Consider the following 23,372-nt stretch of genomic DNA (forward strand, 5'->3'; position numbering starts at 1 on the left):
AAATCTCAAAGATAATTCAATCTGTCAGTGCCTTCTTCTATTGAAGGCTTAAAGTTTCACTATAAATAATTAGTAAATATTGATATGTGTAACAATTTAAATGACAATCAGAAAATAATATAGCTGTAATATATCAGTAAAATTTAAAACAGCAAAATGTTTCAATATGTAGTTAAATATTCTTGATTATATAAAGAATAAAGCTTCAGTTTTTATGCGTTAATGTCACAATTATTTCAGTATTTATTTATTTCTACTACAGTTCATCAAGAAATATTTTAAAATCACTAAACGTCGTCAAACAAACTTCAATGTCTGCTTAAATTGTTTAGCTGCTGTCAGCTAGCAGAGTTATAGTTGCACTATGACTTTGAGAAACTGGGTTGGACAAATAAAGAAAATACAAAAAAATAAATAAAAAATCACCATGGTGTTTTATTTTATAAGGTCCAAACGTTATCTTAAGTATGTCTGACTAACTTTGAATAATGAAAGCTTTAAAGGTCGTCAACCTACAACTCCCATTATGCTTTGCAGCACTTCCTAAACTACTCCCACTCCATTGGACTTGAATTATTTCCTGTAACCAATGAGCTTTGAGGATACTGGAATGCCGAAATGACCTTTATTGGAGTATTTTGGCAAGTAGTTGCTGTGGCGCCGACTCCGACTATCGTGTCATTATTTTCTACCTGCTGTTACAACTGTTAATAAGCGAGGTTGTAATATTTAATTTTATCCCGTGGAGACGGGCAGCTGTCCATTCAGGATGGGAGGAAATGGGAGCAAAGGGAGGAATGTATCTTTCAGGGTGGACGAACACGAGAAGGTCACAGTAGTTGAAGGAGTGAAGGTATTTAATTAGCTGGTGGTGTAGCTACTCGACTTTAAGTAATTAGACATGCGAATGGATGCTAATATTATTGTGGAGGTATTGAGGCTGAGGTTGGTCCTTGCTATGAAAACCAGACTGGCTCACGATGTTTCCTAGGGTTATGTTATCTTTTCGTGCATATAACGGACGTTTAAGTTTTATTCTGAATTAAAATCAGATATGTCCGTAGCTAGTAACATGGACGTTTGTAGCCTGCGTTAGTGTTAGCTTGTATGCTATATCAGCTAAGTTAACTGTTAGGGGGCGAAATAACTCTTCCATGACTGCCAATAAACAGTCATGGAAGAGGGGGGGCTAACTGCATTCTTGTTTACAATCAGAAAGTGTGACCCCCCACCCACTATATAGCTAGAAGTGTTGACATTCAATTACCTGGAGATTACAAGTGAATTTCAACACAATACAATGGTGAAAACACATCTGCTCCTTATGGAGACAATTTCTCCTGCCCAGCAGGTTTGACCAGCAAATGGGATAACCATTTTAAAAGCAGGAGTCTTTGCACTTTAGTGATTTGTATCATGCAGACGTGTGTAAAGCTACAAACAGTAATTTTGTGTTTACACTTGTAAAATTAAAAATAAAATGGGATAAAAAAAAAAAAGCGTTAATTTCACTGCCTTCCCCTGATCCCCAAAAATAAAAAGTTGAAGATAAAAAGATAAAGATGAAGAAAAAAGTTAATTTTTTCCTACATGAGTAACTTATGGAATAATTGTCAAGGAGCAGGATTAGGAACTGATCTACTGTTTGTCTTGATTAGGCAATAATAAAATTAGTCATAACGAAGTTTATGTTTATATGTTATCTCTTTGGCCCAGCTTTCTGAGAATGTCCTCCGGCGGATGAGGGAATCTCCTGGTTCGGAAAGAGCTTGGCCTTTGACACCTGCTCCAGACATTCAAAAGACATCACCAAGTATGTCCTAACTGTGACATTTCTTGTATCACACATTTTCTATGCAGTCGTTATTCAGAAGATTGCCTGGAACAGGGAAAATAATGTGTGGTTGTTTGTCGTGTTTAGATTGTGTTGAAAAATGTACAACACACCAAAGGCAAAGAATCTATAGATTTGACTCAGTTCATTTATGAGAACATGTTATTGAAATCTAAAGAAAATATTAATATGTTTATGTTTATTTAAGGTGTTATATAGAATATACAAACTGGTTCAGGTTTAAACTGAGTGTTTTATTCTTTTCTGTAAACTGTTGACACCCATCTATAATATCATTGTTAATGTTGATATTTACTTTTTGATGTTTAGGTTCAAAATCTGCAGAAACATCATCTTCACAGACACAGGAAGAGATGCGTACAAAGTAGGTGTTAGTTTTGTTTCTTTCAAAATGTCATCGTCACTACATTGATTTGTTTATTGTGGTTTACAGTGTAATATTTATTTTTGCACCTTGATTTGACATTTACTATGTCATGTATGCCATGATCTTAGTTTCAGTGATGCTTAAGATTTTAAAACACAAGAAGTATAATCGAAAAGAAATTGCCCCTTCCAATGGATTTCTTTTTTTTTTTTCTTTAGCAAATCAATTTCAACATTAGAAAAAGGTAATTCAAAAGGCTGGTTTCAAATGATGAACAGAAATGACATCCAGTGACATGCAAGGCTAAAACCAGAGACAGTTTAACACACAGTACAATCTGAAGTTTACAAAAAAATAAACCTCTTTATAATCCCTAATACTTTGGAGAAAATATTCTGTGGATTGATGAGATAAAAGGGGAACTTTATGGAAAGTTTGGTGCATCATGTTACTTCTGATATAAAGGTATTTCAGTAAAGGATCAGCTATTAACAGTAGCGTGACGGGATAGAGCTGCCGCTTCTATACAAGGACAATTTCAGGGGGCTATATTTGGACGTCAGATTGAGGTTGAGCATAAGTGCAAGCGCACTTGAGTTATGCTGCAGGAAAATTATATAAAGCACACAAACCAATAGGTTTCTCAAGCGTCAGAGAAACTAAGATCAAGGGCATTTTACACGACCTGTTTACACTATGCTATGCTATCCTATAGTTTGAGCTATAAGTGCCAAAAGCCTGTAAGTGAGGGGTCAGTTGTGAGGTCAAGTTTTCCAGTCAGACCATTCAGAACTTACTTTGACAATTTTATTTAATTTGAAGAGAATTAAGTCTAGGATTGCCTACTTTTTTCGGCTGTGAAAGTAAACTGTTGCTTTAAATAAAAAGACGTTGCTTAAAATGTTTTAATTAAAAAGCTAAAATAGCAGTTTAAACTACTTTCTAATTCCCTTTATTTAAGATTAGATGTTTCCAAATAATTTTATCAATGTTATTAGGGGCTGCTGGTTGCAGACTTTAACCTCTGGCATGTCTCTAGTTGAAGATACTGCCCCCTTTTGGCTGCTGCAGAAACAGCAGTGGCTGTAGGATGATGTGATGAAGGCAGCAGTTGCACAAATATTACCTCTCTCACCTTTCTGATCTTAGTGAAAATTTCCATTTGGTTAAAGTGATGCAAAACAAACCATTTAAGCTATAAAGTGAAACAAAAACACTTGAATGGATTTCTTGCTTGTCATCTGACAAAAAATTATTTTTGCCACCCCATTGCCATCATTGAAAAGAAGCTAAATATGTATATGAGAATGATAGCTTGTTTTCTGAGTGGCCTCTCCATGAACTGTCAAAGGTTAACATCTCATAACTTTCCTGACGTTAGCTATGAGCGTCAACAGGCTCTGGTGCAGGAGCAGCTGGCCAAGCTCAACCTGAGGGAGAGAGAGACTTCAGCCATCAAAGACAAGGATAAGAGCAGGTCTCCTGTCTACGTAGAAAAATGGAGAACCCAAGAAGATAATGAAAAGACCAAGTTACTGGTGAGTACGCTGTCTGGTTCTTTGGATCTCGATTGTACGTTAATTTCAAATTACGTTTAATCCAAATAAAACGTAACTCGCTGAACAGTCTCAACAAATAAATCTTTCTTGTCTTGTTTTGATGAAATTGAATATTATGAACTTTATGCCATGCTGCCAATGCTTCCAGCTCTAATTAAAAACCACATACATCTGTTCACAATTCTCAATGATGTAATAGAATTAGAAATTCAGCATTCCTAAAAGATATATTTGCACTATTTCTGTCAGGACCACCGAGTCCACCTGCATGCATTACATTTATTTACTTGAGCCTAAGTTGAGAGTAATTGACAAGGTCTTGCCTTGCAGAGTACAATAATGTTGAGATGCCTCAGTTGTTGATGATGCTTGTATTTGAAAGGTTAGAGCAGCAGCAGTCTGATTGTGTGTATTTGTGCGAGTTTTACTGTGTTAAGGTGTGAAGCAGAATTGTGTCTGAGCATCGAAGTGAAAGGAAGTGGGAGCTTTTTTCCTTTAAGGTGATAATAGGTATGAAGCAGATGCCTATAAAGTGTGTGAAAGGTCTAGAGAGCATGAGGTGCAGAGTGTTTATGTGACCCCACTCCACCTTATTATTTGCACCTTTTTCTTCTGTCTCACTGGTGCTTTTTGCTCACTCTCACCTTTAAAACCTGTTTCCGTCCAAACAGATTCATTCTGCCCACCTCGATTTGTCCCTTTCGCTTAAACTGAAGCTTCAGTTCATCCATCCAAACAATGGAGCCAAACCAGGCAGAAGCCACTCCTTAGTTTATAAATGAAATTTTTTGTTTTTTTTTGTTTTTGACTTGCAATGGTTTTTCAGGAAATTGTTAGAAGTCTGATTTACAAGCTTCCACAACTTCAAATTTCACTGCTCAGCAGGTGAGCGTCTCTGTCCTTTTCAGCACTTCCTAGCAGCATCGACACAGCTGGAGGCTCAAAAACACGCTACACTTTTCCTATTCTTATACATCTTAAGACAAAGCTTTTGAAGTTGGTTGGAAGTGCTTTATTTATGTGAGTGGAAGCCAGATGAGCACCTGAAATCATACGTTCACTCACAGACTCTAATGTGGCACCATCACAATTATACACACGAGCGCATATAGAGCAACCCCCTCACCCTTGTGTGTGTGTGTGTGTGTGTGTTTCATCACATCCACTCTGGGCTTCCCAGCATGCAGGCTTCGTGTCACTGTTGGGGTGATGAGGAGGTTAGGGAAGTGTGAAGGCTATACCTGTCGAAGAGATGAGCGGCTGGCCGCCATGCCTCGGGCTGCCTGTCACAAATGCTCAAATTAGCCATTTACCTCTGCCTTAGCGCCGACATTCACTGCTGAGATACATCAAGTGTGTGTGCGTCTGTGTCGGTAGCTGTCATTGTATGTGCATTGGATACCCGTGTGTGTGTGTAAATAGGAGGAGTGTGTGTATCTTATTGCAAAGAGTTCATAGACGGGTCAGTCATACCCTTTTCTGTGATGTCATGTACTTTTTTGGTGAAAAATTCAGCAGGCTTTTGTTGTACATGTTTTTTTCCCCGCTTGTTTCTTTGATGTTTTAATATGCAAGCAGCTGTCTGTAATTTGCTTGCGTTTTTCTGATCGTTAACATGGAGATTAACATCTCTAACAGCAGTAATCTAGGAAGCTTTTCTTTCTCCTGCTTCACTTACTGACTAAAATCACTGTTAGTGTGGAGAAATCGGTTAGTCTGAAATGCCACTTGTTGTTTTCTTATTAATGTGCAGGAAGGCTCCTCATGTTTACACTGGCTTGCATGGCTGCTCATTGCGCTTAATATTTATCACATTTCAGGACATTACAACCACAAACATGAGTGTATTTTTTGGGATATTATTTGTTTAAGCATCTCAAATGAGCTAATAATCATATTTGCTAACTGTGTATTTATACACAATTTAAGTAAAACTGTGAATAGGAAAAAACTATACACAGTTTTATTTATTTATTTTCTGAATCAGTCTTGAGTAGACCCACATTTTTCTGCGATTACAGCTGCAAGTATTTTGGGGTATGTCTCTGCCTGCTTTGTGCATCTAAAGACTGAATTTTCTACTTACATCTATTGATATTTATATATGCTCTCATGGAACCACGTGTAACAAATTATTCAAACATTATCACACATTATCATGATAATGAGAAACAGCACAATTATTGCCCATACTTACTTATCAACATCCTCGTCTCTGCTGAAGTGAAGCACCACCACAGCAAGATGCTGCCACCATCTTGCTGTGGTGGCAGCATGATGGTGGCCTCAAAGGCGGAGAGGGTCCATCCATTCATTGTGTTTGTTTTCTACCCCACAGTGTTTTCATGTTCAATTTGACCAGAGCACATTCTTTTTCATATGTTCGCTGTGTTACTGACATGGATTGTTGTAAACTGCGAACAGCGCTTCTACAACAATGACATTCTTGATATGCAGTCAGTTGTCTGTATAGCTGCTGGTCAAGTTAAGTTCATAGACATTACTTTAAATTCTATGAATTTGATAGATAACTTCATATCGATCATAGGAATAATTTCTTCATATGAATTGTTCCTGTTTAATACGTTTTCTTTCCACATAAATGCTTTATTAACCAAGGAACTATTATGGTTTATTATTTGACTTCTGAATCTTTGTTCCTATATTTATGTTAGCTGGCATGCATCTTATAAGCTGACTTCCAAAGTATAGAAGTTGAGTTTTTCACAATGCCATTCTGTCTTGTTTAGGTCTATATGTAACTGTTCAACCTTGAGTGAAGATGTGGGGGAAAATAGAAAGTTCCATTAACACCTCCTGTTCTCTCCTTTGTTGTTGCTCCTGTGTTTCTTTCTCTCCTCCCTGTCTGTTCTCTTCACCTCGGGGGGTGTCATTCCTGCCGCAGGCAAAATGTAATTAGTATGCTCAGGTATTCAGTGCTAAACATCTCTCACACACACACACACACACACACACACACACGCACGCATTAAATTTAGGCTGTTGAGTTTGAGAAGTCTGTTATCCGGCTGTGAAGAACAGAATTTCCCACCTGTCTGTTGGCTGAAGGTGTGGGTTTGTGCTGTAATATCAAAGCAGTATTTTATCCCCAGTGAAAACACAACAGGAACATTACTTGCTGCAAATTGAATTAAGACCCAATTTTCAAAGATAATTGTTGGAGAATATTTTCTGGAGAAAACCAGAAATTTGACAAAACACAGACAATTATGAATTCATCAGGAATTTGTAACCCTGGACAAATTAGCATGGTAGTTGTTTTAGTATTTGTACAGGGTTTAGTTTACATTAATATTGCTTTAGCTGTTTTTTGTGTGTCTATGCCGACATTTCTTTTAGAAAACTTGCACAGCAATAAAACTATTTTATTTGCAGTACTGCATGGATTTTGAATAATCTGAATTCGTGAGTCATTAATAACCCAGGAGACTTTTTTTTTTTTTTTTACAGTGCCTCCGTTTGGCATTTCTCTACATTTTATGACTTTAAAACTTTACAGAGATTCCTTGATGTTAAGTCTTGCTATGCATTTCCAGTTGGATTCAGTTGAATTTTTGACTAGGCCATTAATTCACACAATTTGCTGTTCCATCGTTCCTTTTGCTATATGTTTAGGGCTGTTGGGTTGCCAGAAAGTAAATCTCTGACACATTCTCAAGTGTTTTTTTAAAATTTTCTTATGGATTTGGAAGAGCTTCCTTGTCTCTACTAAAGAAAAGCAATCCCACAGGATGATTCTACCACCACTGTGACACTGTGTGATATGAAGTTCTAGATATCCTCCACATATAAACTTTTGCATTTAGGCCAAAAGTTCAATTCTTATCTGAGCAGAACACCTGCATTTGTTTTTCAAGTCTCCTTGTGGCTTTCTTCTGGTCGCTTGTCCCCAAAAGCTAGCTTTGATTTCATGTAGACCAATTATCCCACCATAGCTGTGGATTTGCTTTATCCTCTCTTTTGAAAATTTACTGAAAAACTTCTTGGCACCTTGTACCTTATCCACTTAGAACTTTGTGGATTTAATGTCAAAAAATGTGACAGTTCAAAGGGGTCTGAATACTTTCATCCTAACAGTTGAGCCTGAAGAAAAGCTCTGCAACAAGAGCAGCTTGTAACACCTACAGCCGACTAAATCTGACAAGTTTTATTCATGCGTCTGTAGAAGGTTCGTTTTGGTTTTGTGGTTGAATCACGATGTGCAATAAAAGATTTAGCACCCTTTTGTTCACTTCTTATGTCCCTCTTGTGAGATTCTTTGGTCTGTGTGTTTAAAGCACACCTCATGCTCTCTAATGTCTTTTGTTATTTATTGCTACATGACATTTTCAGCACTTGCAGTACTGTTTTGTTGAGGTTTGACATGCCCATTAATATTTTTCCAAGGTGTGTTGATTCCAGTGTGGCAAAAAAAAATGTTGTGGATAGGCACTAGATGGCAGTGTTGGAACATTTTCATTCCTGGTAGGGGATTAAAATTAGGATGGAACCCGGCCCTGCTCTGCAAAATGGGCTGGTGGGCAACATGGTCTCCTAGATTCCTTTTTCTCTTCTTCCTCCTGTGTGTGTGTGTGTGTGTTAGTGATGACACATGGAAATGCTCCTGATACTGTCCAAGAGAAATTATTTTAAAAAAGCAGGCTGAAAAGCTTGGCATTCGTTAAAGTCAGACCTGAGATTACAAGCCTTCAGACCACAGGCGCTGGTGCCACACGTTAACAATGTGCTGCCCTGCTGCTGTGTACAAACCACCAGGAAGTGACACTTCACTAGAGTGTAAATGTTGTGTTTTGCACTGAATATGCAGCGTTCAGCTGCAAGATGTTCCTGCTAACCAGCCGGCTCCCCTGCTGTCTCACTTTAAAAGACATTTGTCAGTTGTTGTTTTTTTCCCCCCCCGTTTTTAATCTAACTTCAGTTCATTTCTTTACTTGCATTGATTTTTTATTTTTTTTTTTAACCATTACGTTTTAATTGAATTTTCTTTATCTCCATGATTACAAACAGGCTTGGCACATCTCTACTGTTATTAATTAGCAAAGTTATTTATTTACTGACTCATCCCTTCCTGATAACCAGCCTAAAGCAACATTATTTTCTCAACTATTATCCTTTCAGCAGATTTGAAGATTTATTGTTATTATGTTTTGTATAATGTTAACTGTATTGTTGCTCTGAAAGAGGAAGGTTGTCCTTCTATAAGCCATCAGACTTTGATAGAAAACACAGCATTTGAGGCAGGTATTTTTCCTTGAAACTACTCATGTTTAAAATCAGGCAACTTTGTGAACAGAAACAGCCTTGAGACTCCAGGCTATAGATTAGCCAGAGAAAAAAACAGATATAGTTTAATAAGTAATCTAATAGCTAATAAGCAAGAAAAAGCCTTGTAGTTTATTGCAAGGCTTAGAAATAAATTGCGATGCTTCATCCTTGCTGCTGGTTGACTAGTTCACCTCCTTATTAGCCAAAATCTGAAATGGAAAAAGAATTGAAGATAACTTGTCTAAGAGGAATAAAATGGAACAAGGAAGTAGTTTGATCTCAATCAGACTGGATGGAAAACATCTGTGAACATCCATTATAAAAATATGTGATACATTCTCTTTAGACTATATCAGTCTAACTATGAATATGGTTTAATCTAATCCACTGTATTGTGGATTTGGCCATGTTTAGGGTTGTTGCCCTGCTGAAATGTTAATCTCCATCTTTGCATGTTTTCTTCCAGAATTTTGCTATCTATCTGATTTATGAATTATCAACGCAACATTGTGTTACCACCAGGGGTGGAAATTAGCACTCGCCACTGGCCAAATACGGGTAAAAGTATGAAGTGGTGTTAATTTGGAGCAATGCACCTGCCACTGTGGCAGGTTGACAATTTGAACAGAAAAAAAAAATGCTGCATTTAGTTTGAACTTCTGTCCAGAGTAGGAGTGGCTGACTGGTCTGTAGTCCAGACTGATGGACATACTGTATATGGGATGGACCTAGGCTGTCATAATTAAATAAAATACAGTAGGTAAAATACAGTAGTTTCCCAGAAAAAACGGGAGACTTGACAGGTATGGGGATAATACAGGAATGATGACGACCTGTGGAATTAATAATGAACACGTTATTAATTATTCTTATTAGAATAAGAATAATTGTGAATTTAAATAGAAACGTAATAAGTAAAAAAAACAAATAGGACAGTTAGAAACAGCTATTGATACCATTTAAAAATGTTTAAAAATGACTAGACTCATCTTCAGTAAATACTATCTGGGCGAGTTGCAGCCAAAATGTGGAAATGTTCAACATAGGAAATGATTGCAAGAATGTTTGGGTTGTGTAGTTAAATTTGCTGATAGTAATTAAGGTGTCCTCTGTTGTTATGTTAAATTAGTTTGTATCAGTACATAAGTATGGTAAACTTACTGTCAGTAAATTGGTTTTCATAGAGTTAAGAATAAATGTATTTTATGCTATTTGCTTGTACTGGTGGGGTTTGTAATTAAAAGAAAAAAAACAGTGGCTGGTGAAATGTCTGAGTGGCCATTAAAAATTTTTAATTTCCACCCCTGGTTACCACTACTATTTTTTAAAGAGGTAATGAAATTGTTTAGGGAGATTAGCAGTGCTGGTATACAGCTACACTTGGCATAATGCAAACTGACAATAAAGCTCAGTTTTGGTGTCAGATGTTTAAAAACTAGAATCCAGCTTCTACGTTTATAACTCAACACTGCTTTAGGCAGGATAGTGTGAAATTGTTATTGTGTACATCGAAGTATGTGGTTGTAGCATCATGAAACGTCAAAGAGTGATTGAATATTTTTATAACCCTTTGAACATGCACACACAGCTATACTTAAATTTACCTCACATAGAAACACTAAAAACATAAAACTTGCATTAAGATAAGTCTAAACTGCCTCACCTTAGTCTCACCAGAGACTTGACATCTTTTCTTCATGTTAAATCACCTAAGCCCTTTGTGTGTGCTTCCTCATTCATAGATGCAAAAGCTTGCCCCCTTCGTTTTGAGCAGCTGTAGCTGCTGTCGAGCAGATAACGCCTCAGGTTGAGGAGATTTTGATCTGTCGAGCACAAACTCTGTCGGCTGAAAGGTTCGATGTGCTGGAGCACAGCGCCCATCCCAGCAGAGAGCTATTAGGATGTAATGAGTCAACTGGACAATACTTATAAAAATAAATTCCATCGTGCTTGTTTTTATAGAAGAGAACGACCCGTTCACTCAGTTCATAGGGAATAAAGAAACTTTTTTTTTTCTTCACATATGATCACATTTATGTATTTATGGTTGGAAAGATATACACATTTTACAGAAAGGCTTTTTTTTAATACTAACAAATGTACCTGATCTAATCTGTAAAAATTCTAACTATATTTAGTCTGATTTTTGTGCACATTGGTTGAACTGTACAACGCTTCTGTCTCCTCTCTAACAAAACCTATTTTTCTTTTTTCTGCATCCGTCTTTTATTCTGCATTCTCTTTCTCACTATATCCTTGGCTGTGTCCCCCCACCCCCTTGTCTCTGTGACAGTCTGTGTGCCAAAGAAGGCTGATGATGAAGTGTTAATTCATCTAACCTCCCACGATTATGTGAAGAAACCTCACATTTAATGAGCAAACAGCTAGACTAACCAATTCATGCCTCTGGTATTTCTGCTACACCTCTTGTGCATGATCATGTAAGAGTTCATGTCTGCATGTATTTTTTTAAATTTACAGGTGCAGGAAGATATCTATATCTTCCTGCACCTGTAGGTGTTGGTGTGGTGATACATTTATAAATGCAGTGCATAAACACTTGAGCAGTTGTCAAGAGGCTCTGCACTTATTGTTGTCATATTATCCCAATGTAAAAATGTGAGGCGGCCATATGGAGTTATCCTTTCTATCAAACTAAAATGACTGCAAATAATCCACGAAAACCATGACAATGAAATGCACAATTGTAATGCATAAACAACTGAACAATTTTTAGGGAGGCTTGCATTTATTCTTGGACAATTCCATTCACGTGAAAAGGTGAAAGTGTCCTTGATAGTAATTTTCATTTTATAGAAGATTTTGTGGGGCTAGTGGCCTTTATTCTAAGTACTGTGGGTTTTTTTTAGAGGAAAGTGGTTAAGAGAAGATGGAGAAAGACATGCTACAAAGATCCTGAGGTTGAGAGTTGAACCACAGACGGCTGCTTCCAGGGCTAATAGCCGCTGTCTATCGGGTGTCTGCTCTACTGCTACACTATGAGGCGCCTAGAGAGTTTTCCCTTTGGCCAAACTAAAACGACTGCAGAAACATGGCAAAATGCATGTTATTTTATTTAATAAAATAAAATATTTATACCCAGTCCAGCCAAAATTAATGATTTAACTGCCCATAAAAGTCAAATAATATGCATTAATGCAATGTAATCAAAAGGTTGAAATGTTTACTTAGTGCCTGATATACCCAAATATTCACAGCTGCCATGATGAAGAGATGGACTGTAGTGCTCACTTCCCTTGTTAGCAGTCATAATGTTATCCCTGATCACTGAGTTATAATTGTAACTCAAAAAAACTTCCTTTTTTGTAGCAGTGATAATAGAATAAAAACAGATTATTAAAAAAAATAATAAAATAAAACTAGTAAATACTGAACAAGTTCACATTGAAGCTTTACTATGGGTGTATGTGCCTTTCAGTGCAAAGGTTTTGAAAAATGCTGCTTTTTAGCTAATTTAGCAGCACCGATAAAGCTTAAGTTTATATTCATGGGCTCAGCATTACCACAGATATGTGTTATTACTGGCACACGTGATGGATAACATGCTTACTTCCATTATGATATGACAGGGAGAGGGATGTCAGTGAATTAGCCACAGTTTTCAGGTATTTTCTCTTCTCTGTTTGTATTTGCATCTGTCTCAGTCTTTCTTCCTGATTAAAAAGCCAAATCAAGAGTTAAATTGTGCACACCGTGTCTCCCTGTGACATTCTCCACACTAATCCTAATTTTATTCCTCTTCCCTCATTTCGCTTTCTCTCTCTACTCTCCTGACTTTCAGGCTGAAACCAAACCAAAACCTTTTCTCCCCAAACACATAGATTCATTCACACGCACCATTTGCATAATTTAGCATTTACATAATTGATTTCCAAGGAAGCGTTTCACACTTTGTGAGGTGGTGTTGGAGACCAAAAGGTCTGATATTGCCACGCATGCACATATACACACACCCACGCATGCACGCCCTCACTCACACACATTTACATTGCCATGCTCACATGGTTTTGTTGTGTCACAGTCTCTGCCTCTGTTTCTTCTGTTTTCCTCTCCCATAGAGAAATAGACAGAAACACACTATGTTACTGGATGGTTAAGATTCCAAGTCTAAATGAAGCATGAAGCGTTGCCAAGCTGGTGCATCTGGTGACCTGCTCAGTACACGCAGCAAACATAATCAACTAAGCATACATGATCAAATTTATCAGGATCCATGAAATTGGTGGGATTTCATTGAAGGAGCATCTTTGATTTTTCTGGGCTGGTAAAATGTGCCCCCCTTTTCACCTATACATATATTTTGCACTTTTAGATCATTCTTATCTAATAAAATGCATGAATTATTCTCAGGCAGACGCAAGGACCCATCAAGTCTCGTGAGAAAACAAAATTTGTTCTTTTTTCTCTTCTAAATATTACTCATTATATTGAAATGGTTTGGAGAGATATGTCATTATTTGTATGTTGTGCCCATTCCAGATACTTGAAAATGACATGAATATTAGGATCATAACTGTAAACATGAGGTGGTGCAAAAATGAGACTGTTTCTGATTAAAAGTGAATGACCTATGCATGTTTTTTCCCAGGTAAAATAAGGTGTTTATTCCATTGTTTTTTGCAGTTACCTCACATTATTTAAAATATTACACTAGGCTAAACTAATGTTTCAGCTTACCTCATGTTTCATACTTAATTAGTGCAGTGGGTTGAACAGTTTGTAAATTAATAATGTAATGTAACATTGTATTAATTTTGAATATAAAAATAATATTGTATTCAATACTAATTGAATACAATTATATTTTATTCAATATTGTATTACTGCTATAATATACTATACATACTGCTTTTTTTTTTTTTTTTACCAAGAAGGCAGTATAGATAGATAGATGGATAGATAGATAGAAAGAAACAACCAAACAAACATGGAGGTCCACTTTGCAGATGTCCATTTTGCTGCTTGGACATGTGTGTGTGTGTGTGTGTGTGTTTATCTGTCTCTGCATCTCTACAAGCCCCTTCACCTCTCCTCTAAAATCTTTCATCTATGGGAATGGGACCGCCTCACTCCTGTGAGCAATCCATGGGGATCCGGATGTTCACACATACATGGACACTCTTAGACACACATTCAGATTTGGTCCAGCGACCGAAGAGCGGGAAGGTTTAACAGATGGTGTCGACTGTATCCGTTACGAAGATTACCCAAAACCACACAAACGCATTTTGCAGCCACTGGCTTTGTGAGTTCACCTCATTTAACTCAATGGTGTTTTTATGAGGCATGGCAACATTAGAGCCACCTACCGCTTTAATCTGTCCCCTCTGTGTTCTGTATCCAACGCCAGACTGGGAGAGCTTGGTAGGAACAGAAAAACAGAATATGGCATTGTACGCCTGTCTGAGCTTTGCTTGATTTGGGGATAGCCTACCATACATGGTCATATAATACTTTGTGGCTACCATTTGACACAAAGTCGTAAAGGTCTATAAATTATTATGAGTAGCATAAAAATGCATAGGCTATATTAGGAGTGTCGGATAACTCCATGTTCATTTATTTTTCCTAAAGTTTAGGAGTTACTGTGTTGCAGAAGCATCATTTGACCAGAATAATGCACAGGAGCTCAACTGCTTTAATCTCAAACCTCAACAGTTTTCACTCTAAATCACAGCATAGCTTTGCTTACAACTTTTGACTTGATTGATTTTTAACTAAAACAGCATACTGTGAATAAGCAATTTAGCTTAAGAAACTGCAAAGCATATATTAACTTTTTAGTGATCTCAGTACTCTGACATAGCATCTTGTCTGACACTCTGCCAACATTTTTGTTTTCTACAGAGCACCCAAAAATCCTACCACTGAAATGATTTAGAAGGTGTTGATCCTTATTTCAGGCTGTTGTAGCTCAGTGTTGTTAGTCACCTTGACAACATTGATTAGTCGATTCTGTCAACAAAACTTGGCAACTCGGATCATAACACCATAACAGAAGCTATACTGGAACCAAGTTACAGCATTTAGTCCTTGGACACTTTTAGATGGATGTAAGTCTGTGTATCAGTATAAGCATGAGTATGTTTCTTTAACAATACATCTAGATAAATGAAATAATATATTTTCCTGTAATTGTAATGTAATATCAAATCTAAAAGTAAACTGTTATGCAAACAATACTTATTTTTCTAAGGGATTTTAGAAGTACCAAGTTTCTTTCTTCTGAAAGTTTCTGGATTCTACTTTCTGAAATTTATCTATATCTCACCTCCCTTTTCACCTAAACTCTGTATCATTCCTCCTTCTATTGTCTCTCTAACTCCAGTTCTCTCTCTCTTTCCTAGCCAGCAGATTTGGATGCGTGGGTAAGCAACAACACTATTACCGTCTTAGTTCGGCTATTCCTTTCTCTCTTCCTCTGTCTCTTTTCTCTATTTAGATGTCATGTTTTCATTGTGCTTTAAAGCAAGGCTGCAAGTGTGCTGCCGCCATCATTTTGCACAACAAATCTTTGGGAGGTATTCAGCTAGAAAATTACACATCATCTGTGCTGCTGGCAGAGGAGATTTTACATGCAAACGCACATATACACACATTCTCCAAGCATCAAACAGCTACCGTTGAAATAGAGAGCGTAGAGTAGGGATTTGCACATGTGCTCTTCGAATATGTGTGTGTCTGTTAAGTTAGCATGAGATTATGCTGGATTACAATAAATGTTAAGTCTGATACTATATCATTTCAACATGATATTGTATCTATGTGTGTATCTTTGGTAGAGCACCACTTTCCCTTTCCATTCTACATGAATTAATGTGCAGTTGCTCTTCTTAGGATCTTAGACTAGTTTTTTTGTGTTCAACTAGCATATCATGTTCACACTAATTACGATGCATTCAAGAGTTTTTTCACGAGTTTGTTTTAAAATACGGCTGCATAATAAATCAGCTTACAGCGATATATTTGTTTTCTGGAAAAAATCGAGAAGCTCTGTGTGCATGTGTTTATGTAAATAAATTAATTTGAAAAACCAAAATACATTTTTATGAATTGGCAATACAGTGAGACAGTGAACATATTTCTCAGCGTTATGAAAAATAGAGTATTTACAATCTGCTGGCTTGACAGAGCTTCTTAACGTTTCTTCATTCGAAACTCATTCACTTTTATTTTTTATTGGGGCCTGCCCATAGCAATGCATAAGGAGAGCAGTGACTGACTTGCGAAGCAAGTCAGTCACTGCCTCCATGCATTGCATGGCAGGCACCTATTGTTCTACACCCAATAGAACGCCTCTTTATTATTATTATTCTTAACTTATTCTTCGTCACCGTGAATGCGGTCGTCGTGCGCTCTTGAGCCCACCCACAAAAGTGGTATCAAAACGTGCGGCTCGATCCCGGGAGGTGTGCTATTACTTATGGTGGGATTTGGAGTTTCCATGGCGACGTAAAAAGCAAAAAACGACCCCAAAATCACTAACGAGCTCACCAGGTGCAAGTCTCGTCGTCAAGGGGACGAGGCAACCAGTAAATCCTGAAAATACCCTATTTTTGAGGATTTTCTGTGTGGTCATAACTTCATGTAGAAACGCCATTCAAACTTCATTTTGTAGATACGTCCGTGATCTCTTTTAAAGTGAAGACAAGCGTCAATATGTATTATGGTTTGTCCACAACTTCTTTCTAAGCGACCCAAAGTTTTTGATTTTGGAAAAATCAGAGGTGAAGGCGCTCCGCTAGAGTGAGAGTCAGAGTGACATTTTGACCCCAAATCATTTTTAACTTCGCCCTCACGCTCACAAATATTGCATGATTGGTATCAAACTTGGTCATGACATTGATCTGGCGTGCCTGCTCCGGTCAAATGTTTTCAAAAATTATCTAGCGCTTACAGTTTTCTCTCCAGGTGCTTCAGAGCAAAGTCATGCGCCAGGGTAGCAGACAGATCTCACTGATTCACTTCCATGTATTTCTGAAAAATTACAGACCTTGGCACACACTTTTTTTATCTCATCGCTGTTAATACTGTGAGTGAGGTAGAGATATGAATGGCGGGACTATGTGAGGCGACAAATAGCCCTCTCATATGCTTCAAGCGGTTTTCGAATATGTATTACGGTTCCCGAGCACGGAAACAGTTTTTTGCAATGCTTTTTTTAGTCAAACTGGCTGGCTCAAACAGAGAATTGTCTCCCCCTGGATGTCTCACTCACAGCTGGCAGAGGATTATTTACCATGGCAACAGAACCCAGAGCAGGGAGAGCTGCTAAGGACTACAAATACGCATCACTGTAGTTCGAACTACTAGTTCAGTTAAAACAGAGGAGGACTGAGCTGGCCTTTAGAACAACTTGCTGCTATGGGCTGTATATAACTAATTTAACCCTGTCACTGTTACACATGGGATGAGTTTGGCCCTTTGAAATGAAGCTTACTGAAAATTTCAAAATAAAAGCCCTTGAAAATTTTTACATCATGTAATTGCTATTTTGAGCGTTATATGTCTGATTTAATCCAATGACTGTTACACTTGGGTTGAATTTGACCCTTTCAAATGAAGCTTAACAAAAATTTCAAAATAAAAGCCTTGGGAATTTTTACATCATGTAATTGCTCTTTTTGGCTTTATGTGATTGGTTTATCCAAAGCACTCTTACACATTGGATTAGTGTGGGCATTTAATATGAAGCTTACTGAAAATTTCAAAATAAAAGCCCTTGAAAATTTTTACATCAGGTCATTGCTTTTTTGAGCGTTATATGACTGATTTAATCCAATGACTGTTACACATGGGATGACTTTGACCCTTTCAAATGAAGCTAAATAAAAATTTCAAAATAAAAGCTTTGTCATATTTTACATCATGTAATTGCTCTTTTTGGCTTTATGTGACTGGTTTATCCAAAGCACTCTTACACATTGGATTAGTGTGGGCATTTAATATGAAGCTTACTGCAAATTTCAAAATAAAAGCCTCAATATGCCCTCTGGACAGTGCACCGCGCGTGCAATGATATCATTCTGCATTATCTGTTTATCCGAGGTTGAGAACTGCCTTATAGCAAGGCAGTTCATTAGCATTAGCATTTTAGCTTAAATAAGCTATTTTCTATTTTCAGACTTATTAGCCATGTTTAGTATACTTAATGGAGTAAGTAAATGACAGTAAACATTCTAATGATACCCCACATGCTACTGAAAGTATTTATGTTTACATTAGCATATCTGCTCATTTTAGCTAATGCACTTGCTTTATCATACTGAATGTTGCATGTCCAGCTTACTTAACATTCTTGTGATTCTCCACATGCTATTGATTACATTGCAGCTTTCTTTAGCATTGATGCAAATTCTTAGCATCAGAACGCTGGGTCCAAACCGACGGGCACACTTTGGCAGGCCCCAGTTAAATTTCTTCAGGAATTTTCTAGTTGGGGCCTGCCCATAGCAATGCAGGAGAGCAGTGACTGACTTGGGCAAGTCAGTCACTGCTCTCCATGCATTGCATGGCATAACACCTATTGTTCTACACCCAATAGAACGCCTCTTTATTATTATTATTGGGGCCTGCCCATAGCAATGCATAAGGAGAGCAGTGACTGACTTGCGAAGCAAGTCAGTCACTGCCTCCATGCATTGCATGGCAGGCACCTATTGTTCTACACCCAATAGAATGTCTCTTTATTTATATATTATATTTTATTCTTCCGTTACCGTTAATGCGGCTCGTACCGCTGCGAGCCCACCCACAAAAGTGGTATCAAAACGTGCGGCTCGAACCCGGCATTGGAGCTATTACTTTTGGTGGGATTTGGAGTTACCATGGCGACGTAAAAAGCAAAAAACGACCCCAAAATCACTAACGAGCTCACCAGGTGCAAGTCTCGTCGTCAAGGGGACGAGGCAACCAGTAAATCCTGAAAATACCCTATTTTTGAGGATTTTCTGTGTAAATCATAACTTTATGTAGAAACGCCATTCAAACTTCATTTTGTAGATACGTCCGTGATCTCTTTTAAAGTGAAGACAGCACGTCAATATGTATTATGGTTTGTCCACAACTTCTTTCTAAGCGACCCAAAGTTTTTGATTTTTGGAAAAATCAGAGTGTGAAGGCCGCTCCGCTAGAGTGAGAGTCAGAGCGACATTTTGACCCCAAATCATTTTTTAACTCGCCCTCACGCTCACAAATATTGCATGATTGGTATCAAACTTGGTCCTGACATTGATACGCGTGCCTGCTCCGGTCAAATGTTTTCAAAAATTATCTAGCGCTTACAGTTTTCTCTCCAGGTGCTTCAGAGCAAAGTCATGCGCCAGGGTAGCAGACAGATCTCACTGATTCACTTCCATGTATTTCTGATAAATTTCAGACCTTGGCACACACTTTTTTATCTCATCGCTGTTAATACTGTGAGTGAGGTAGAGATATGAATGGCGGGACTATGTGAGACGACAAATAGCCGTCTCTCATATGCTTCAAACGGTTTTTGAATATGTATTACGGTTCCCGAGCACGGAAACAGTTGTTTGCAATGCTTTTTTGAGTCAAACTGGCTGGCTCAAACAGAGAATTGTCTCCCCCTGGATGTCTCACTCACAGCTGGCAGAGAGGATTATTTACCATGGCAACGGAACCCAGAGCAGGGAGAGCTGCTGAGGACTACAAATACGCATCACTGTAGTTCTAACTAGTAGTTCAGTTAAAACAGAGGAGGACTGAGCTGGCCTTTAGAACAACTTGCTGCTATGGGCTGTATATAACTCATTTAACCCTGTCACTGTTACACATGGGATGAGTCTAGCCCTTTGAAATGAAGCTTACTGAAAATTTCAAAATAAAAGCCCTTGAAAATTTTTACATCAGGTCATTGCTTTTTTGAGCGTTATATGACTGATTTAATCCAATGACTGTTACACATGGGATGACTTTGACCCTTTCAAATGAAGCTTAACAAAAATTTCAAAATAAAAGCTTTGGCAATTTTTACATCATATATTTGCTCATTTTTGCTTGACGTGAGTGGTTTATCCAAAGCACTCTTAGAGACTGGATTAGTGTGGGCATTTAATATGAAGCTTACTGCAAATTTCAAAATAAAAGCCTCAATATGCCCCTTCTGATAGTGCATGCACCGAGGCGTGCAATGATATCATTCTGCATTATCTGTTTATCCGAGGTTAGAACTGCCTTGCAGCAAGGCAGTTCATTAGCATTAGCCTTTTAGCTTAAATAAGCTATTTTCTATTTTTCAGACTTATTAGCCATGTTTAGTATACTTAATGGAGTAAGTAAATGACAGTAAACATTCTAATGATACCCCACATGCTACTGAAAGTATTTATGCTTATATTAGCATATTTGCTCATTTTAGCTAATACACTTACTTTATCATACTGAATGTTGCATGTCCAGCTTACTTAACATTCTTGTGATTCTCCACATGCTATTGATTACATTGCAGCTTTCTTTAGCATTGATGCTAATTCTTAGCATCACAACGCTGGGTCCAAACCGACGGGCACACTTTGGCAGGCCCCAGTTAAATTTCTTCAGGAATTTTCTAGTTGGGGCCTGCCCATAGCAATGCATAAGGAGAGCAAGCAAGTCAGTCACTGCCTCCATGCATTGCATGGCAGGCACCTATTGTTCTACACCCAATAGAATGTCTCTTTATTTATTTATTTTTCTTCCGTCAACCGGAATGCGGCTCGTACCGCTGCGAGCCCACCCACAAAAGTGGTATCAAAACGTGCGGCTCGATCCCGGGAGGGGAGCTATTACTTTTGGTGGGATTTGGAGTTACCATGGCGACGTAAAAGCAAAAACGACCCCAAAATCACTAACGAGCTCACCAGGTGCAAGTCTCGTCGTCAAGGGGATGAGGCAACCAGTAAATCCTGAAAATACCCTATTTTTGAGGATTTTCTGTGTCGTCATAACTTTATGTAGAAACGCCATTCAAACTTCATTTTGTAGATACGTCCGTGATCTCTTTTAAAGTGAAGACAGCACGTCAATATGTATTATGGTTTGTCCACAACTTCTTTCTAAGCGACCCAAAGTTTTTGATTTTTGGAAAAATCAGAGTGTGAAGGTCGCTCCGCTAGAGTGAGAGTCAGAGCGACATTTTGACCCCAAATCATTTTTTAACTCGCCCTCACGCTCACAAATATTGCATGATTGGTATCAAACTTGGTCATGACATTGATACGCGTGCCTGCTCCGGTCAAATGTTTTCAAAAATTATCTAGCGCTTACAGTTTTCTCTCCAGGTGCTTCAGAGCAAAGTCATGCGCCAGGGTAGCAGACAGATCTCACTGATTCACTTCCATGTATTTCTGAAAAATTTCAGACCTTGGCACACACTTTTTTTATCTCATTGCTGTTAATACTGTGAGTGAGGTAGAGATATGAATGGCGGGACTATGTGAGCGACAAATAGCCCTCTCATATGCTTCAAGCGGTTTTTGAATATGTATTACGGTTCCCGAGCGGAAACAGTTTTTTGCAATGCTTTTTAGTCAAACTGGCTGGCTCAAACAGAGAATTGTCTCCCCTGGATGTCTCACTCACAGCTGGCAGGGAGGATTATTTACCATGGCAACGGAACCCAGAGCAGGGAGAGCTGCTAAGGACTACAAATACGCATCACTGTAGTTCGAACTACTAGTTCAGTTAAAACAGAGGAGGACTGAGCTGGCCTTTACAACAACTTGCTGCTATGGGCTGTATATAACTCATTTAACCCTGTCACTGTTACACATGGGATGAGTTTGGCCCTTTGAAATGAAGCTTACTGAAAATTTCAAAATAAAAGCCCTTGAAAATTTTTACATCAGGTAATTGCTTTTTTGAGCGTTATATGACTGATTTAATCCAATGACTGTTACACATGGGATGACTTTGACCCTTTCAAATGAAGCTTAACAAAAATTTCAAAATAAAAGCTTTGGCAATTTTTACATCATGTAATTGCTCTTTTTGGCTTTATGTGACTGGTTTATCCAAAGCACTCTTACACATTGGATTAGTGTGGGCATTTAATATGAAGCTTACTGCAAATTTCAAAATAAAAGCCTCAATATGCCCCTCTGGACAGTGCACCGCCACAGGCGGTGCAATGATATCATTCTGCATTATCTGTTTATCCGAGGTTAGGGAACTGCCTTGTGCAGCAAGGCAGTTCATTAGCATTAGCCTTTTAGCTTAAATAAGCTATTTTCTATTTTTCAGACTTATTAGCCATGTTTAGTATACTTAATGGAGTAAGTAAATGACAGTAAACATTCTAATGATACCCCACATGCTACTGAAAGTATTTATGCTTACATTAGCATATTTGCTCATTTTAGCTAATGCACTTGCTTTATCATACTGAATGTTGCATGTCCAGCTTACTTAACATTCTTGTGATTCTCCACATGCTATTGATTACATTGCAGCTTTCTTTAGCATTGATGCTAATTCTTAGCATCACAACGCTGGGTCCAAACCGACGGGCACACTTTGGCAGGCCCCAGTTAAATTTCTTCAGGAATTTTCTAGTTATTTATTATTCTTCCGTTACCGTTAATGCGGCTCGTACCGCTGCGAGCCCACCCACAAAAGTGGTATCAAAACGTGCGGCTCGTTCCCGGGAAGGGAGCTATTACTTTTGGTGGGATTTGGAGTTACCATGGCGTAAAAGCAAAAAACGACCCCAAAATCACTAACGAGCTCACCAGGTGCATCTCTCGTCGTCAAGGATGAGGCAACCAGTAAATCCTGAAAATACCCTATTTTTGAGGATTTTCTGTGTCATAACTTTATGTAGAAACGCCATTCAAACTTCATTTTGTAGAATCGTCCGTGATCTCTTTTAAAGTGAAGACAACACGTCAATATGTATTATGGTTTGTCCACAACTTCTTTCTAAGCGACCCAAAGTTTTTGATTTTGGAAAAATCAGAGTGTGAAGGCAGCTCCTCTAGAGTGAGAGTCAGAGCGACATTTTGACCCCAAATCATTTTTTAACTCGCCCTCACGCTCACAAATATTGCATGATTGGTATCAAACTTGGTCATGACATTGATACGCATGCCTGCTCCGGTCAAATGTTTTCAAAAATTATCTAGCGCCAGTAGTTACAGTTTTCTCTCCAGGTGCTTCAGAGCAAAATCATGCGCCAGGGTAGCAGAAAGATCTCACTGATTCACTTCCATGTATTTCTGAAAAATTTTAGACCTTGGCACACAACTTTTTTATATCATTGCTGTTAATACTGTGAGTGAGGTAG

At 38.0% G+C, this 23,372-nt stretch overlaps 1 protein-coding gene across 3 annotated transcripts in view; it reads left to right on the forward strand.

Annotated features, from left to right (window-relative positions):
- The first annotated feature begins 596 nt into the window (after positions 1-596).
- Positions 597-23,372, forward strand: part of chchd6b (coiled-coil-helix-coiled-coil-helix domain containing 6b) — a 63,379-nt gene continuing 40,603 nt past the window's right edge. For 2 of the 3 annotated variants that reach the window (XM_044122396.1, XM_044122395.1), the window contains exons 1-5: positions 597-853; positions 1,717-1,813; positions 2,165-2,219; positions 3,604-3,760; positions 15,436-15,456. In XM_044122396.1, the coding sequence (XP_043978331.1) occupies positions 770-853; positions 1,717-1,813; positions 2,165-2,219; positions 3,604-3,760; positions 15,436-15,456 (414 nt within the window). In that variant the 5' untranslated portion in view covers positions 597-769. The remainder of the gene's footprint in view (positions 854-1,716; positions 1,814-2,164; positions 2,220-3,603; positions 3,761-15,435; positions 15,457-23,372) is intronic. The other variant, XM_044122397.1, reaches the window with a different exon arrangement.

The sequence above is a fragment of the Gambusia affinis genome, linkage group LG07 (assembly GCF_019740435.1).
Source record: "Gambusia affinis linkage group LG07, SWU_Gaff_1.0, whole genome shotgun sequence".
Taxonomy (NCBI): Eukaryota; Metazoa; Chordata; class Actinopteri; order Cyprinodontiformes; family Poeciliidae; genus Gambusia; species Gambusia affinis.